Source organism: Dermacentor variabilis, chromosome 8 (assembly GCF_050947875.1).
Source record: "Dermacentor variabilis isolate Ectoservices chromosome 8, ASM5094787v1, whole genome shotgun sequence".
Taxonomy (NCBI): Eukaryota; Metazoa; Arthropoda; class Arachnida; order Ixodida; family Ixodidae; genus Dermacentor; species Dermacentor variabilis.
Genome location: NC_134575.1, coordinates 143,878,888 through 143,896,407, shown reverse-complemented (window position 1 = coordinate 143,896,407; position 17,520 = coordinate 143,878,888). Strand labels below are relative to the sequence as shown.

At 45.3% G+C, this 17,520-nt stretch overlaps 1 protein-coding gene and 12 non-coding genes across 13 annotated transcripts; all 13 read left to right on the top strand.

Moving 5' to 3' along the window:
• The first annotated feature begins 1,790 nt into the window (after nucleotides 1-1,790).
• TRNAI-AAU (transfer RNA isoleucine (anticodon AAU)) lies at nucleotides 1,791-1,864 on the top strand. The gene has a single exon. It is a non-coding gene; the product is annotated as a tRNA-Ile (tRNA).
• Nucleotides 1,865-6,991: 5,127 nt separating this feature from the next.
• TRNAI-AAU (transfer RNA isoleucine (anticodon AAU)) lies at nucleotides 6,992-7,067 on the top strand. The gene has a single exon. It is a non-coding gene; the product is annotated as a tRNA-Ile (tRNA).
• Nucleotides 7,068-7,227: 160 nt separating this feature from the next.
• TRNAI-AAU (transfer RNA isoleucine (anticodon AAU)) lies at nucleotides 7,228-7,301 on the top strand. The gene has a single exon. It is a non-coding gene; the product is annotated as a tRNA-Ile (tRNA).
• A 162-nt stretch (nucleotides 7,302-7,463) lies between these two features.
• TRNAI-AAU (transfer RNA isoleucine (anticodon AAU)) lies at nucleotides 7,464-7,537 on the top strand. The gene has a single exon. It is a non-coding gene; the product is annotated as a tRNA-Ile (tRNA).
• Nucleotides 7,538-7,699: 162 nt separating this feature from the next.
• Nucleotides 7,700-7,773, top strand: TRNAI-AAU (transfer RNA isoleucine (anticodon AAU)). The gene has a single exon. It is a non-coding gene; the product is annotated as a tRNA-Ile (tRNA).
• A 166-nt stretch (nucleotides 7,774-7,939) lies between these two features.
• Nucleotides 7,940-8,013, top strand: TRNAI-AAU (transfer RNA isoleucine (anticodon AAU)). Its single transcript has one exon. It is a non-coding gene; the product is annotated as a tRNA-Ile (tRNA).
• A 2,317-nt stretch (nucleotides 8,014-10,330) lies between these two features.
• On the top strand, nucleotides 10,331-10,404 carry TRNAI-AAU (transfer RNA isoleucine (anticodon AAU)). Its single transcript has one exon. It is a non-coding gene; the product is annotated as a tRNA-Ile (tRNA).
• Nucleotides 10,405-10,570: 166 nt separating this feature from the next.
• On the top strand, nucleotides 10,571-10,644 carry TRNAI-AAU (transfer RNA isoleucine (anticodon AAU)). Its single transcript has one exon. It is a non-coding gene; the product is annotated as a tRNA-Ile (tRNA).
• Nucleotides 10,645-10,806: 162 nt separating this feature from the next.
• On the top strand, nucleotides 10,807-10,880 carry TRNAI-AAU (transfer RNA isoleucine (anticodon AAU)). Its single transcript has one exon. It is a non-coding gene; the product is annotated as a tRNA-Ile (tRNA).
• A 2,323-nt stretch (nucleotides 10,881-13,203) lies between these two features.
• On the top strand, nucleotides 13,204-13,277 carry TRNAI-AAU (transfer RNA isoleucine (anticodon AAU)). The gene has a single exon. It is a non-coding gene; the product is annotated as a tRNA-Ile (tRNA).
• Nucleotides 13,278-13,443: 166 nt separating this feature from the next.
• On the top strand, nucleotides 13,444-13,519 carry TRNAI-AAU (transfer RNA isoleucine (anticodon AAU)). The gene has a single exon. It is a non-coding gene; the product is annotated as a tRNA-Ile (tRNA).
• Nucleotides 13,520-13,679: 160 nt separating this feature from the next.
• On the top strand, nucleotides 13,680-13,753 carry TRNAI-AAU (transfer RNA isoleucine (anticodon AAU)). The gene has a single exon. It is a non-coding gene; the product is annotated as a tRNA-Ile (tRNA).
• Nucleotides 13,754-14,066: 313 nt separating this feature from the next.
• On the top strand, nucleotides 14,067-15,164 carry LOC142591594 (uncharacterized). Its single transcript, XM_075703900.1, has one exon. It carries the CDS (start codon nucleotides 14,190-14,192, stop codon nucleotides 15,162-15,164), a length of 975 nt encoding a protein of 324 aa, XP_075560015.1. The 5' UTR covers nucleotides 14,067-14,189.
• The last annotated feature ends 2,356 nt before the right edge of the window (nucleotides 15,165-17,520 follow it).

Below are 17,520 nucleotides of genomic sequence, written 5' to 3'. Positions count from 1 at the left end.
GCAAGGACCATACTGGAATGCTGCGATGAAAGAGAGGACCGAGTCACTATGACACAAATTGACCTTGAAAAGGCTTTTGAGAGAGTCATCCATGATGTCATATTTTTGCTCTTAGAACATGTTAAAGCCGGTGCAGTGATAACAGATGGAGTAAGAATGGTGTACAAAGATTGCACTGCAAAGTTAGTAATTAATAGGAAATTAGGCGCAGTATATATATAAAAGTGGAGATATCAGTAAAACAAGGATGCTGTTTGTCACCTCTTTTAGTCGCCTTGTATTTGGAGCCTTTCTGTTTGAAAATAATTAAAAGCCAATCTATTCGTGGGTTCATCTACGCAGGAATTGAGACTAGAGTTCTGGCTTATGCAGGTGACGTGGCAATTTTTCGCCGTGATACAGAAAGTGTGAAAAACACTATGAAAGAGGTTGTTTCTTTTTGCACCGCTACTGGAAGTGTTGTCAGCTGGACTAATTGCCTAGGTTTATGGCACGGCAGCTGGACACAGGTACCTGAGTATTTTTGCAATATGAACTGGAGCGTTACCCCTGGAAAATATCTTGGGGTGCCATTACAACATTATCGTGACAGTGCCGCGTATTGGATCGAAGAAGTAAAAAGAGTTAACGATCAGACAGAAAAGTGGGGCGGGCGTAATTTTTCGATTTTTCAAGAGCTAGTGTTTGTAATTTGTTTTTAGTTACAAAGGTGTATTATTTACTACAAGTGTTATGCATGGCAAGGATTTCGGTGCAGAAACTTCACCGAGTGTTTGCGGTATATATGTGGGGATCCACTTGGGAGAGAACTAGCCGGCGTAACTTGTTTCATTCGGTGAAGAATGGAGGACTAGGATTAACACATTTGTTTTTGAAACAGATTGTTAGCAGGTTCTTTTTCTTAAGGGACCAAAGTGATATATTTCTGCGTACTGTTATTCAAGTGAGATTGAGTTCTTCTTTGCCTGAGTGGATTGTCTCATCAACAAATGAACGCACTCGAACACCAATTGGCTTTCTGAGGGAAGTTGTTATGTCCTTTTCTTTATTGAAAGCGCTTTTTTCGAATGAATTTTTGACTTCAGTGACGCGTAAGAAACTTTATAGTGATCTGGTTCATGTTTTCTTGCCGCATCCTGTTTACCGTATGATGTATAGCTTAGGACCTGAACGCAATATGCTGAAACGCGTTAGAAAAATGCCGGATAGATCTTCAGCCAAAACATTCTTTTTTCAATTGCATTTGGGCACTCTCCTTGTGAAGCCATGGCTGCAAAGGAAGGGTTTCTTTGTTCCATGGTCTGTTAACTGCATCATATGTAAAAAAACCTGAAACTATTGAGCACATCTTCTTGGATTGCCATGACTCAGTTTTCTTGTGGGATGTTCTCAAACGAACTCTGAAGAAAGACCTGCCGTTAAGTCCTTTAGGTATTCGGCTCTTACCGTGAGCAGACCCAGGGGGAGTGCCGGCTGACTTGATAGTGCTTTTGTGTATTAGCAGCGTGTAAAAAACGCGCATGGATGTCAGGAATGCCCGCGTAGATGAAAGTTCTGCGAGGGAACACCTAAATGAAAGCCTTAGGTACACGCGTGATGCCCTCAAGCACATGATTGAACCCCTAGAGTGGTTTCTGGAGCTTGACACTTTGGCGTCTGCGATATCCTCTTTGAGTGCCTTTTAAATATGTACAGTCTCTCGAAGTGATGTAATATTATCTTTTTGCACCAAGTGGCCTACTTTGTACGCGTTTGATTGGTGTTGAAATCAAGGCAACAAAGAAAAAAAAGGCCTGCTAGCTCATTCGGTTAGAGCGTCGTGCTAATAACGCGAAGGTCGTAGGTTCGGTCCCTGCGCAGGCCACGATGTTTCTTTTTATGCATATCCTAATGGCTACACTCCATATTTTTTACATTTTATTTTCTTACGTGATGCAAATACGCATCCCTATCTCTTCGCCGTCCGCGCCTACGCGCACGGGAGATGACTCGCCCTTGTCTTTTGGTTTGCCGCGCCATTTCTCTCACTCGGCCTGCTAGCTGGTATATACTGCTTTAGCTGGCACGTCGCATGTCTCCTCCTTAGTATAGGATTCCACTTCCGGCCACCGCAGTGAACGGACGCGGAATGCCTTGCTCCGTAGGGGCGGATACAGCGGCCCTCGGCCGTGGCACCAGGTGTACGGATAAGCCTTAGCCGGATTATCAAGTTGTTTTGCCTTATCTGCCTTCAGGTACATCAGTTTTGTATACAGTATTTTTCCCGCGGATGTTAAAACCAGGCCGTATCGGGTCGAGCACTTTCGAGATGCGCTCGCGCGTCTTGCACTGCTGCCGGAAGTGGTGGCCCTTGGCGCCTTCCAAATGAACCATGTGTGGGCGGTGACCTTCCGTGATGAAGCTTCGAAGAAAAAGATGCTTGCGGCAGAAACATTCAACGTGAAAGACCAGCCCTGTGTCGTTTAAGATCCCTGCAACCAAGGCATCAGACTGAAGCTTTATTGGCTGTTGCATTTCGTTCACGACGACGAGGTTCGAGCAGCGTTAGCCCCTTACGGAAGGGTTACAGATATCGCCCGCGAAAAGTGGCGGGTACAGGGATGTAATGATAAAGGGTTCACCACCCGTTTGGTGACACTCTTGCCAAAGCCTGGAATTACAGTTGAAGACTTGCCTCATCAGGTGCGCGTCGCGGAAAACTTAGCGCTCGTGCATGTACCAGGAAGGCCCCCGTTATGCCTCCGGTGCAATGGAACTGGACATATCAGGCGCGAGTGTCGCATACCACGCTGTGCACTCTGCCGACGATTCGGCCACGAAGAACAAGACTGCGTGCGATCCTATGCAGCGGTAACAAGTCCAGTTAAAGGCGACGAGATGGCTGAACACATAATGGACCATGCTGATGCCGATGCAGCATCCCGAGCAACGACCGAAGAACCGGCGGCAGACAGCACACCCTCTGACGCGTCTCCACTTCAGGAAAACTCCACTGGGCCCGGCGACAGCCAATCTGGCGAGGCAAAGAGCGTGCTGGTTGGGAAGCCGACTAACGACCAAAACGTCAATGAGAGAAAGGACGCGATTTTAGTAAGCGCATCAGTGACTACCGCGAAAGACGAGACCGAAGGCATTGAGGATGCTGAAATGACAGCAGCCGCTAAAGCAGCTGCAAAGAGGCCTCGTGAGGCCACTGACGGATCTCAAGCCTCACCCGAACCATCGAGCAGCGGCGAGCCGTCGCCGAAGACCGCTATATCGAGACGAATGGGCCTCAAACCGAAGCCGAAGATACCGCCTGATAAGCGGTCGGCTTCAACATTGACCCCGACTTAGGGGCGCGAAGTGTGTTCAGCCAGCCTGTCCTCAGTATAAGACGTTACATAGCGGACAAGTAGAATGTGACCTGTGCTGGTTTTTGCTATCACTGCCTGTCCAGATGTGAGTACCGTTCCGTCTGTTTGCTAATCCAAAAAATGGCTGTTAATCTGACATTTCCCCTTTGTGTAGCTACGTTGAATGTGAGGGGTTTGGCATCCCGCAGGAGACAGTGCCAGTTAAGCCGTCTCTTGTTGGAAAATGACATTGACATAATGGCAGTGCAGGAAACCAAAGTAGAAAGCGAAGAGCAAACGCACAGAATGGTCGAACCTTTCAGGGATAGGTATAATGTATGTGTGTCTCATGCTAGAGGCACTTCAGCGGGTTGCATGATACTCGTTCGAAAATGCACCGATATTGTAGCGCAATCTGTAGAGTCCAGTGATGATGGCAGGCTACTATTCATCGACTTTGGCATTTGTGGCCTCCTTTGGCGTGCAATATGTGTGTATGCTCCGAATAACATTAACGAACGTGTAGAATACATAGATAACCTGAGAACATGCATGACGTACGAAAGGAACATAATTTTATTTGGAGACTTTAATTGTGTGTGCAGGCCGCAAGACAGAATCAACAGATTGACTTACCGCGATAGAAGTGCGACACTATTAAACGCGCTTGTAAACGAGCTTGAACTGCACGACGTTGGTTGTATTTTTGACGGTGACGAGCACGTACAGTATACGCACTACTAAGGTGTAAGTCATGCTAGACTAGATCGCATATATGTTACGGCAGCTGCGATACCACACATTACTACATACAAAGTAAAGAACGTCACATTTAGCGATCACTGCTTGGTGATAGCGACACTAGGAACCAAGACAAAAGCGTCAAAGTTTAGTCGGAACTTGTGGAAATTAAATGATACACTGTTGGATGATGAAATTTTTGTTAAAAAAGTAAAGGAAAGGATAGAGGAAATATGTTCGGTTGAATCTTCCAATTTCACAGCGCTTTGGGAGCAATTTTAAAATGAAGTAAAGATTGCGGCGATTGAACGAGCTTGCGTGCGGCGCAGCATTGAAAAACAACAAGAGAAAGAACTTAGGAGCACGTTAGATTATATGATTGCGGTTGAGAGTGCTAACCCTGGACACTTTAGCAAGGAACTACGTGACCTTAAAAGTAAGCTCGAAGTGATAGACGAAAAGAAATATCGTGGAGCGATCGTCAGAGCACGGGCTGAAAGACTATGGCTAGGGGAAACGCCTACTAAGTGGGCACTCGGGGAAGAAAAAAGGCAAGCAGTAAAAAAAGAGATAAAAGAAATAAGATATAAAAACGATGTGACGCGCGACAAGGAACTGATAGAGAAAGCGTTTGTTGAATGCTATCGAAAACTGCTAAGCCCAAAAATAAAAGATACAGACGCCTTTCGAAACGAAATTTTGTCGCTCATGCCAAGGCTAGGCGATGAAGTAAGACAAACGCTTGAACGGCCAATTAGTCTGAATGAAGTAAAACAGGCCATTGATGAACTAAGCACTGGCAAAGCACCTGGGCCTGATGGACTAGGGGCTGCCATTTACAAATGCTTCAAGGAAGAACTGGCACAAGCGTTACATCGCGTGATAAATGAGTGCTATGAACAAAAAAGAGCACCTTTTTCTTTTAGAAAATGTCATGTAGTACTCATTCCAAAATCGGATGATCCCAGGAAATTGTTGGATGTTGAGGCCTATCGACCTATAAGTCTTACGAATGTAGACTATAAAATATTTACAAAGGTGCTAGCCAAGAGATTGCAGAGCGTTATCACACACCTCGTATTACCTCACCAGACATGTGGCATCAAAGGAAGGACAATCTACACAAATATACACACCGCTAGAACTATCCTAGAATGCTGTGACATGACTCAAGATAACATAGCTATGATACAACTGGATCTTCAGAAAGCATTTGATAGAGTTAATCATGACATACTACATTTATTACTAGAACATTGTAATGTAGGTAGCGTTATCAAGGAGGGCATCAAGATGGTGTATGGAGAGTGTGCAGTAAACCTTATAATTAACAACACCGTAAGTGAAAACATTCCAGTACTGTCAGGTATAAAACAAGGGTGTGCCTGTTCGTCTCTTCTTTTTGCACTATATTTGGAACCCTTATGTTTAAAAATTCGCATAAATAAAATGGTGCATGGTTACTCCTTTTATGCTACTGAAGTAAAAATACTGGCATATGCCGATGATATAGCTATATTCTGCAAAGACAAAGACAGTATTAAAGAAGCTGTTAAGGAAGCTACATCATTCTGTAGTGCTACCGGAAGTGCCATTAGCTGGGATAAATCTCTGGGCATTTGGCATGGAAATTGGGGGCAAGAGCCGGAGGCGTATGCAAACATGAGATGGACAAGTATTCCTGCTAGATACTTGGGGGTTCCTCTCCAACATTATGAAAATACTGCAGAATACTGGGCAGGAGAGACAGAAAGGCTCAAGGATCAGTCTGAAAAATGGGGAGGGCATAACTTTTCTATGTTTTCCCGCGCTACAGTCTGTAATGTGTTTTTTGTTGAAAAAGTGTTTTACGTACTTCAAGTGTTCAGTATGAGCAGAACTTGTGTCCAAAAATTACACAGAGTGTTTGCCACCTATATATGGAATTCTACCTGGGAACGCACCAGTCGGTTAAACTTGTTCCTTTTGGTGCGACACGGAGGGCTTGGTCTGTGTCATTTATTTTTGAAACAAATAGTTTCAAGGTTTTTCTTTCTGAGAGACCAGAGAGAGGTTTTCTTGCGTACTGTTATACACATGAGGTTGTGTAATCATATCCCGGATTATATTGTCTCATCAAATGCAGATACGCGTGGAACACTGAGCAGTTTTTGGCGTGAAATAGTGTCTGCATATCAAGTACTGAAGCCACGGTTTTCCTTAGAATATTTGAGCGCAGTGGCACGTAAACGATTGTACAAAGATCTAATTGATGTGTTTTTACCAATACCGTTGTACCGCTCCATCTATCAACTAGGACCAGAACGAGACGTATTAAAACGAGTTCGAAAAATGCCAGTAAGAGCGTCATCTAAATCATTCTCTTTCCAACTGCACACGGGCACGCTCGCTGTAAAACCGTGGCTTCAAAGCAAAGGTATCTTTGTCCCATGGGGATTACACTGCCTGATATGTCGAAAGGAGGAAACGATAGAACACATCTTTTTGGACTGTCACGATGCTTTTTTCTTGTGGGACATCCTTAAACGGGCACTTCAGAAAGATTTGCCAGTAACACCCTTTGGTATCCGATTCTTGCCATGTGAAGATCCAGATGAAATGCCATGCGACATGTTCATGTTACTGTGTTTGCATAGTGTGTGGAAAACGAGGATGGCGGTCAGAAATGCGGATGTCAACGCAAGATCGGCCATGCAAAACTTCAGTAAGAACTGTGTGTACATACGAGATGTTCTCAAAATCCAGAGGAACCCACCGGATTGGATACCTGTGCTCGATAAGCTGGCTTCTCTGAAGCCATTTTAGCTTCGCACTCCAGCCATGAAAAGGCTCACGCGTCTTTTATTGTACTTGTAAAATTGTATTTAAGAGTTCTGTGTTTGGAAGTGCCAAACCGGTAATAAAGAAAAAAAATCGGCCTGCTAGCTCAGTCGGTTAGAGTGTCGTGCTAATAACGCGAAGGTCATAGGTTCGATCCCTGCGCAGGCGACGATGTTTCTTTTTATGCATATCCCAATGGTTACATTCCTTATTTTCTAACATTTTCTTACTGGATGCAAATGCGCATTCCTCTCTCTTCGCCGTCCGCGCCTACGCGCACGGGAAATGACTCGCCCTTGTCTTTTGGTTGGCCGCGCAATAGCTCTCACTCGGCCTGCTAGCTCAGTCGGTTAGAGCGTCGTGCTAATAACGCGAAGGTCGTAGGTTCGATCCCTGCGCAGGCCACGATGTTTCTTTTTATGCATATCCCAATGGCTACCTTCCTTATTTTCTTACATTTTCTTACTGGATGCAAATGCGCATTCCTCTCTCTTCGCCGTCCGCGCCTGCGCGCACGGGAAATGACTCGCCCTTGTCTTTTGGTTGGCCGCGCAATAGCTCTCACTCGGCCTGCTAGCTCAGTCGGTTAGAGCGTCGTGCTAATAACGCGAAGGTCGTAGGTTCGATCCCTGCGCAGGCCACGATGTTTCTTTTTATGCATATCCCAATGGCTACCTTCCTTATTTTCTTACATTTTCTTACTGGATGCAAATGCGCATTCCTCTCTCTTCGCCGTCCGCGCCTGCGCGCACGGGAAATGACTCGCCCTTGTGTTTTGGTTTGCCGCGCCATTGTTCTCACTCGGCCTGCTAGCTCAGTCGGTTAGAGCGTCGTGCTAATAACGCGAAGGTCGTAGGTTCGATCCCTGCGCAGGCCAAGATGTTTCTTTTTATGCATATCCCAATGGCTACACTCCATATTTTTTACATTTTATTTTCTTACCTGATGCAAATACGCATTCCTCTCTCTTCGCCGCCCGCGCCTACGCGCACGGGAAATGACTCGCCCTTGTGTTTTGGTTTGCCGCGCCATTGCTCTCACTCGGTCTGCTCGCTCAGTCGGTTAGAGCGTCGTGCTAATAACGCGAAGGACGAAGGTTCGATCCCTGCGCAGGCCAAGATGTTTCTTTTTATGCATATCCCAATGGCTACACTCCATATTTTTTACATTTTATTTTCTTACGTGATGCAAATACGCATTCCTCTCTCTTCACCGCCCGCGCCTACGCGCACGGCAAATGACTCGCCTTTGTCTTTTGGTTGGCCGCGCCATTGCTATCACTCGGCCTGCTGACGAACTTAGTCCCGGCAAGTCACCGGGGCCTGATGGTCTGGGAGGGGCTTTGTATAAGAGCTTTAAAAGTGAAATAGCTGTAGCATTACATCGCGTGATTAGGGAGATGTACGAGAATAAGGAAGCACCTCCTTCTTTTCGGACATCGCACGTTATTTTAATTCCTAAAGCAAAAGATCCTGCGCGACTTATGGCGGTTGAAGCCTACAGACCAATAAGCTTGACGAATACGGACTCTATAGTTTACACTAAAGTACTGGTGCGACGATTGCAGACCGTTATAAAAGAACTTGTGGGCCCCCATCAGACATGCGGTATCAAAGGCAGATCGATCTTTTCGAATATACATACTGCAAGGACCATACTGGAATGCTGCGATGAAAGAGAGGACAGAGTCACTATGACACAAATTGACCTTCAAAAGGCTTTTGAGAGAGTCGTCCATGATGTCATATTTTTGCTCTTAGAACATGTTAAAGCCGGTGCAGTGATAACAGATGGAGTAAGAATGGTGTACAAAGATTGCACTGCAAAGTTAGTAATTAATAGGAAATTAGGCGCAGTATATATATAAAAGTGGAGATATCAGTAAAACAAGCATGCTGTTTGTCACCTCTTTTAGTCGCCTTGTATTTGGAGCCTTTTTGTTTGAAAATAATTAAAAGCCAATCTATTCGTGGGTTTATCTACGCAGGAATTGAGACTAGAGTTCTGGCTTATGCAGGTGACGTGGCAATTTTTCGCCGTGATACAGAAAGTGTGAAAAACACTATGAAAGAGGTTGTTTCTCTTTGCACCGCTACTGGAAGTGTTGTCAGCTGGACTAATTGCCTAGGTTTATGGCACGGCAGCTGGACACAGGTACCTGAGTATTTTTGCAATATGAACTGGAGCGTAACCCCTGGAAAATATCTTGGGGTGCCATTACAACATTATCGTGACAGTGCCGCGTATTGGATCGAAGAAGTAAAAAGAGTTAAAGATCAGACAGAAAAGTGGGGCGGGCGTAATTTTTCGATTTTTCAAGAGCTAGTGTTTGTAATTTGTTTTTAGTTACAAAGCTGTATTATTTACTACCAGTGTTATGCATGCCAAGGATTTCGGTGCAGAAACTTCACCGAGTGTTCGCGGTATATATATGGGGATCCACTTGGGAGAGAACTAGCCGGTGTAACTTGTTTCATTCGGTGAAGAATGGAGGACTAGGATTAACACATTTGTTTTTGAAACAGATTGTTAGCAGGTTCTTTTTCTTAAGGGACCAAAGTGATATATTTCTGCGTACTGTTATTCAAGTGAGATTGAGTTCTTCTTTGCCTGAGTGGATTGTCTCATCAACAAATGAACGCACTCGAACACCAATTGGCTTTCTGAGGGAAGTTGTTATGTCCTTTTCTTTATTGAAAGCGCATTTTTCGAATGAATTTTTGACTTCAGTGACGCGTAAGAAACTTTATAGTGATCTGGTTCATGTTTTCTTGCCGCATCCTGTTTACCGTATGATGTATAACTTAGGACCTGAACGCAATATGCTGAAACGCGTTAGAAAAATCCCGGTTAGATCTTCAGCGAAAACCTTCTTTCTTCAATTGCATTCGGGCACTCTCCTTGTGAAGCCATGGCTGCAAAGCAAGGGCTTCTTTGTTCCATGGTCTGTTAAATGCATCATATGTAAAAAACCTGAAACTATTGAGCACATCTTCTTGGATTGCCAATACTCAGTTTTCTTGTGGGATGTTCTCAAACGAACTCTGAAGAAAGACCTGCCGTTAAGTCCTTTCGGTATTCGGCTCTTACCGTGAGCAGACCCAGGGGGAGTGCCGGCTGACTTGATAATGCTTTTGTGTATTAGCAGCGTGTAAAAAACGCGCATGGATGTCAGGAATGCCCGCGTAGATGAAAGGTCTGCGAGGGAACACCTAAATGAAAGCCCTAGGTACACGCGTGATGCCCTCAAGCACATGATTGAACCCCTAGAGTGGTTTCTGGAGCTTGACACTTTGGCGTCTGCGATATCCTCTTTGAGTGCCTTTTAAATATGTACAGTCTCTCGAAGTGATGTAATATTATCTTTTTGCACCAAGTGGCCTACTTAGTACGCGTTTGATAGGTGTTGAAATCAAGGCCACAAAGAAAAAAAAGGCCTGCTAGCTCATTCGGTTAGAGCGTCGTGCTAATAACGCGAAGGTCGTAGGTTGGGTCCCTGCGCAGGCCACGATGTTTCTTTTTATGCATATCCTAATGGCTACACTCCATATTTTTTACATTTTATTTTCTTACGTGATGCAAATACGCATCCCTCTCTCTTCGCCGTCCGCGCCTACGCGCACGGGAGATGACTCGCCCTTGTCTTTTGGTTTGCCGCGCCATTTCTCTCACTCGGCCTGCTATCTCAGTCGGTTAGAGCGTCGTGTTAATAACGCGAAGGTCGTAGGTTCGATCCCTGCGCAGGCGATGATGTTTCTTTTTATGCATATCCCAATGGTTACCTTCCTTATTTTCTTAAATTTTCTTACTGGATGCTAATGCGCATTCCTCTCTCTTCGCCGGTCGCGCCTAGGCGCACGGGAAATGACTCGTCCTTGTCGTTTGGTTGGCCGCGCCATTGCTCTCACTCCGCCTGCTAGCTCAGTCGGTTAGAGCGTCGTGCTAATAACGCGAAGGTCGTAGGTTCGATCCCTGCGCAGGCCAAGATGTTTCTTTTTATGCATATCCCAATGGCTACACTCCATATTTTTTACATTTTATTTTCTTACGTGATGCAAATACGCATTCCTCTCTCTTCGCCGCCCGCGCCTACGCGCACGGGAAATGACTCGCCTTTGTCTTTTGATTGGCCGCGCCATTGCTATCACTCGGCCTGCTGACGAACTTAGTCCCGGCAAGTCACCGGGGCCTGATGGTCTGGGAGGGGCTTTGTATAAGAGCTTTAAAAGTGAAATAGCTGTAGCATTACATCGCGTGATTAGGGAGATGTACGAGAATAAGAAAGCACCTCCTTCTTTTCGGACATCGCACGTTATTTTAATTCCTAAAGCAAAAGATCCTGCGCGACTTATGGCGGTTGAAGCCTACAGACCAATAAGCTTGACGAATACGGACTCTATAGTTTACACTAAAGTACTGGTGCGACGATTGCAGACCGTTATAAAAGAACTTGTGGGCCCCCATCAGACATGCGGTATCAAAGGCAGATCGATCTTTTCGAATATACATACTGCAAGGACCATACTGGAATGCTGCGATGAAAGAGAGGACAGAGTCACTATGACACAAATTGACCTTCAAAAGGCTTTTGAGAGAGTCGTCCATGATGTCATATTTTTGCTCTTAGAACATGTTAAAGCCGGTGCAGTGATAACAGATGGAGTAAGAATGGTGTACAAAGATTGCACTGCAAAGTTAGTAATTAATAGGAAATTAGGCGCAGTATATATAAAAGTGGAGATATCAGTAAAACAAGGATGCTGTTTGTAACCTCTTTTAGTCGCCTTGTATTTGGAGCCTTTCTGTTTGAAAATAATTAAAAGCCAATCTATTCGTGGGTTTATCTACGCAGGAATTGAGACTAGAGTTCTGGCTTATGCAGGTGACGTGGCAATTTTTCGCCGTGATACAGAAAGTGTGAAAAACACTATGAAAGAGGTTGTTTCTTTTTGCACCGCTACTGGAAGTGTTGTTAGCTGGACTAATTGCCTAGGTTTATGACACGGCAGCTGGACACAGGTACCTGAGTATTTTTGCAATATGAACTGGAGCGTTACCCCTGGAAAATATCTTGGGGTGCCATTACAACATTATCGTGACAGTGCCGCGTATTGGATCGAAGAAGTAAAAAGAGTTAAAGATCAGACAGAAAAGTGGCGCGGGCGTAATTTTTCGATTTTTCAAGCGCTAGTGTTTGTAATTTGTTTTTAGTTACAAAGGTGTATTATTTACTACGAGTGTTATGCATGGCAAGGATTTCGGTGCAGAAACTTCACCGAGTGTTTGCGGTATATATATGGGGATCCACTTGGGAGAAAACTAGCCGGTGTAACTTGTTTCATTCGGTGAAGAATGGAGGACTAGGATTAACAAATTTGTTTTTGAAACAGATTGTTAGCAGGTTCTTTTTCTTAAGGGACCAAAGTGATATATTTCTGCGTACTGTTATTCAAGTGAGATTGAGTTCTTCTTTGCCTGAGTGGATTGTCTCATCAACAAATGAACGCACTCGAACACCAATTATCTTTCTGAGGGAAGTTGTTATGTCCTTTTCTTTATTGAAAGCGCATTTTTCGAATGAATTTTTGACTTCAGTGACGCGTAAGAAACTTTATAGTGATCTGGTTCATGTTTTCTTGCCGCATCCTGTTTACCGTATGATGTATAACTTAGAACCTGAACGCAATATGCTGCAACGCGTTAGAAAAATGCCGGTTAGATCTTCAGCGAAAACCTTCTTTTTTCAATTGCATTCGGGCACTCTCCTTGTGAAGCCATGGCTGCAAAGCAAGGGCTTCTTTGTTCCATGGTCTGTTAACTGCATCATATGTAAAAAACCTGAAACTATTGAGCACATCTTCTTGGATTGCCATGACTCAGTTTTCTTGTGGGATGTTCTCAAACGAGAACATCCCACAAAAAGAAAGACCTGCCGTTAAGTCCTTTCGGTATTCGGCTCTTACCGTGAGCAGACCCAGGGGGAGTGCCGGCTGACTTGATAGTGCTTTTGTGTATTAGCAGCGTGTAAAAAACGCGCATGGATGTCAGGAATGCCCGCGTAGATGAAAGGTCTGCGAGGGAACACCTAAATGAAAGCCTTAGGTACACGCGTGATGCCCTCAAGCACATGATTGAACCCCTAGAGTGGTTTCTGGAGCTTGACACTTTGGCGTCTGCGATATCCTCTTTGAGTGCCTTTTAAATATGTACAGTCTCTCGAAGTGATGTAATATTATCTTTTTGCACCAAGTGGCCTACTTTGTACGCGTTTGATTGGTGTTGAAATCAAGGCAACAAAGAAAAAAAAGGCCTGCTAGCTCATTCGGTTAGAGCGTCGTGCTAATAACGCGAAGGTCGTAGGTTCGGTCCCTGCGCAGGCCACGATGTTTCTTTTTATGCATATCCTAATGGCTACACTCCATATTTTTTACATTTTATTTTCTTACGTGATGCAAATACGCATCCCTCTCTCTTCGCCGTCCGCGCCTACGCGCACGGGAGATGATTTGCCTTTGTCTTTTGTTTTGCCGCGCGATTTCTCTCACTCGGCCTGCTAGCTCAGTCGGTTAGAGCCTCGTGCTAATAACGCGAAGGTCGTAGGTTCGATCCCTGCGCAGGTGTCGTTGTTTCTTTTTATGCATATCCCAATGGTTACCTTCCTTATTTTCTTACATTTTCTTACTGGATGCAAATGCGCATTCCTCTCTCTTCGCCGTCCGCGCCTGCGCGCACGGGAAATGACTCGCCCTTGTCCTTTGGTTTGCCGCGCCATTGCTCTCACTCGGCCTGCTAGCGCAGTCGGTTAGTGCGTCATGCTAATAACGCGAAGGTCGTAGGTTCGATCCCTGCGCAGGCCACGATGTTTGTTTTTATGCATATCCCAATGGCTACCTTCCTTATTTTCTTACATTTTCTTACTGGATGCAAATGCGCATTCCTCTCTCTTCGCCGTCCGCGCCTGCGCGCACGGGAAATGACTCGCCCTTGTTTTTTGGTTTGCCGCGCCATTGCTCTCACTGGAAGAAGAAGAGGCTTGTTCGAACTGCCACGTTTGCGATGAGCTCCGCTGGAAACAACACATCGGCCCTTGGCCGAGGATCACACCCACCGTCATCTACCGATTCCGGTAATTATAAAGTCGTTCTTCCTCGTCTACCGACTGGCAACACCGTCCTCAATTCAGTTTTCCTGCATGCTGACCTGGCAGGGCGGCCGTATCGAGCCCCGGACTTTCGCGATGCTCTCCTGTCAGTGCTAAATGCAACTGACATACTCGGCGCTGGACAATACCAGATGAGCCATTTGTGGTTGGTGACATGCGTTAATAGCATCGCGAAACAGAAACTTGTCGGCAAAGGCGAGTTGTTGGTGAAGGGCCTCAAGTGCCTTGTCATTGACCCTGAATGCAAGAATATCAAGATGAAGCTTCTTTGGCTTCCCCCACACCTCGAACAGAGACGGATTGTTGAAGCGCTAGAGCCATATGGCACAGTGCAGTCCGTCACGAGAGAAATGTGGCGGTGTGACGGCATGGAGGGCTGGCAAATGACTAACCGAGACGTGGCGTTCACATTGAAAGATGGCGTTTCTGCCAGTAATCTGCCACATCTGTTGAGCATATATGGCCACCAGTGCCTTATCTTGGTACCTGGCCGACCACCACTTTGCCTCCGGTGCAACAGAGTTGGGCATATCCGGCGACAATGTCGAACACCACGCTGCAGTAACTGTCACCGCTACGGTCACCCTGCAGATGCATGCGTCGGAACCTACGCTGACAAGCTTCGTGGAAATAGACCAGCTGAGGATGATACCATCACCGATCATCTCATGGACGTGACCGAAGTAGTGGATGCAACTGGAGAAACACTCCCTGAGACTCATCGACAAGAACAGATTAAGCCGTCATCGGCTGACATTAGCCTCAGCCAGAAGCCTGCGAGCGAGGATGAGACGAAGGCGCCTGACGACGAACCATCTGTGTCATGGGCAGAATCGCCACCAGTTCAAGATCGCCCACCGTCCGTGGAATCTGGAGCGATGTGCGAGGCCGCTAAGAAGCGTCCAGCGCCATGTGACAATTCATCGCCCTCGGGAAAAGAGGCTCGCGTTCCCAAGGTGTCAAAGTTGACAAAACCGCTCCGGGGAACGCCTACTCCTGCAGATGTCCGTTGTGTTAACGTGCACCATAAGGCCCATTGTGCATCACCTCATCAAGAAGGGAGTGGTGCACCTCTGGAGCAGTGTTTAGACGCTGCACCTACATAGGTAATCATGGCGGGCGCTCTTCCCTTCCATTTTGGCACTTTAAATGTCCGTGGCTTACGAAGTAAGCGACGGCAAGTACAGCTTCTTCATTTGTTACGCAATAGAAAATTAGACATTGCTGCTATCAAAGAAACAAAGATTGAATCCGATGAAAACACAGAAGCAGCTCTATCTCCATTCCTATCTGACTATAATGTTTGTGTCAGCCATGCAGTCGGCGTTTCCGCAGGCTGTATGTTATTTGTTAGAAAACATTTACCATGTGATTTGCTACATTTGTTTACAGATAGGGAAGGGCGCCTAATCTGTTGCGATATGGATATCAGTGGTATGAGCTTTAGATTTGTGTGTGTTTATGCTCCGAACAAGTTACGTGAACGCGAGTGCTTCTTCTTATCTCTAGAACATCATTTCTGTACTGATCGCGCATTGGTCCTCTTTGGAGACTTTAATTGTGTATGTAACGCGCAAGATCGTACGTCACTGAAGCTGAGACATGATCCAAGTAGTGATGCATTGCAACGCCTGTTATGTGATTATAAGCTTGTGGACATTGGGGAAAATGAAAAGGCAGGATGTCGATATACGCACTTCCAGGGCACCTCGCATGCAAGGCTTGATCGAATTTACGTTTCACTTAGCGCACTACCTCTTATATATGGTTACACTGTGCACCCTATATTATTTAGTGACCATTGCCTAGTCTCAGCATCGTTTGGCAGCCGTCGGTATCAAAGTCGGCGTATGTGCTGGGAGCTGTGGAAGTTTAAGAACCAATTACTTTCGCGTGAGTGTTTCTTAAATCGTGTTACTGAGCTTATAGCTCATGCATCATGCCGCAAGGACTTGCCACTATTTGCTGTGTGGGAATTATTCAAACAGGAAGTTAAAATGATAGCTATCGAAGAATCATCAATATTGGCCTTTGAAAAAAAGAATAATTACAAAACATTGTATAAACTTCTGAGTGAATTGCATGAGCTTGAATGCCTACATCCGGGTCAATATATTGATGATATTCATAAGGTCAAGGCACAGTTACAAACTTTGAACGCAGAAAAATACAGAGGTGCACTAGTGCGTGCGCGAGAGCAGCGTTTCCTGGAAGAACAGCCTTGCAGTAGGGCCCTTGGTGATGAACGCCGACACGCGCTGTCTAAACAAATCCTACATATAGAGTATGGTGGAATCATGGTTAATGACCCTACTCTAATAACTAAAGCATTTTTCGACCATTATCAAAAACTATTTCGAGACCACAAGCCATTGGATACAGATGCTGCCAAAAAAATTGTATCGTTGCTGCCCCAGTTAAATCAGGATGATTACAATTGCACAAATGAAAACATTGATATCAATGAGGTAACTTCATGCATCGATTCGTTAGCGAAGGGCAAGACGCCCGGCCCCGATGGCCTTACTGCCGAATTTTATCAGTGTTTTCGTTCCCTCTTATCACCATTATTACTTCAGGTGTACCGTGAGGCCTTGGAAGTAGGTTACCTAACCACCACAATGTACGAAGGACACACCGTCCTTACAGCCAAAAGCGATGATGAGACTAAATTGCAAAAAGTTGACGGATATCGGCCTATCTCCTTATGCAATGTTGATTATAAAATTTTTGCTAAGGTATTAGCTAACCGTTTGCAAGTTGTAATAAGATCTGTGGTCGGTGATCATCAAACATGTGGCATCAGAGGCCGGTCCATTCAGACGAACACTCATGTTGCGAGATCGGTGCTAGTGTGTGTAGCTGAGGGGTTTGGACAGGTGGCAATGGTACAGCTAGATCCGGCTAAGGCGTTCGACAGGGTAAATCACTCATTCCTGTTTACTGTACTAGAGCATATAAATATCGGGTCCCTGCTCCTTAGAGGCGTCAGGATATGTTATGCTAATGGTTCAACGAGGCTGATAGTGAATGGCTCTCTCTCCGATTCGATTAGGCTTGCATCATCAGTACGACAAGGATGCCCTTTGTCACCGCTCCTGTTCTGCTTGTATTTAGAACCACTTTGTATGAGCATTGTTAAAGAACAAAATTTCCAAGGGTTTAAATTACTCCCTAATGAGGTTCGGGTTCTTGCGTATGCAGACGATGTGGCCTTTTTTTGTACAGATAAAGAGAGTGTGATGACTGCTCTTGCAATTACAGAAGAATATTGTGCGGCTTCTGGTGCAAGCGTTAACTTTGAAAAAAGTTCAGGTTTTTGGTTTGGATTATGGGCCACAATGCCATCACATTACGCAGGCATTCAATGGAAAGAAGATCTGCGTTATTTAGGTGTGCCTCTCTCACAGTATAGAAATAGCAACGCTCATTGGTCGGGAGAAGTTGGCAAAATTCAACGTA

Bases quoted from the DNA above. Each gene is read 5' to 3' on its own strand.
- LOC142591594 (XM_075703900.1), top strand. From the start codon at position 14,190: ATGAGCCATTTGTGGTTGGTGACATGCGTTAATAGCATCGCGAAACAG.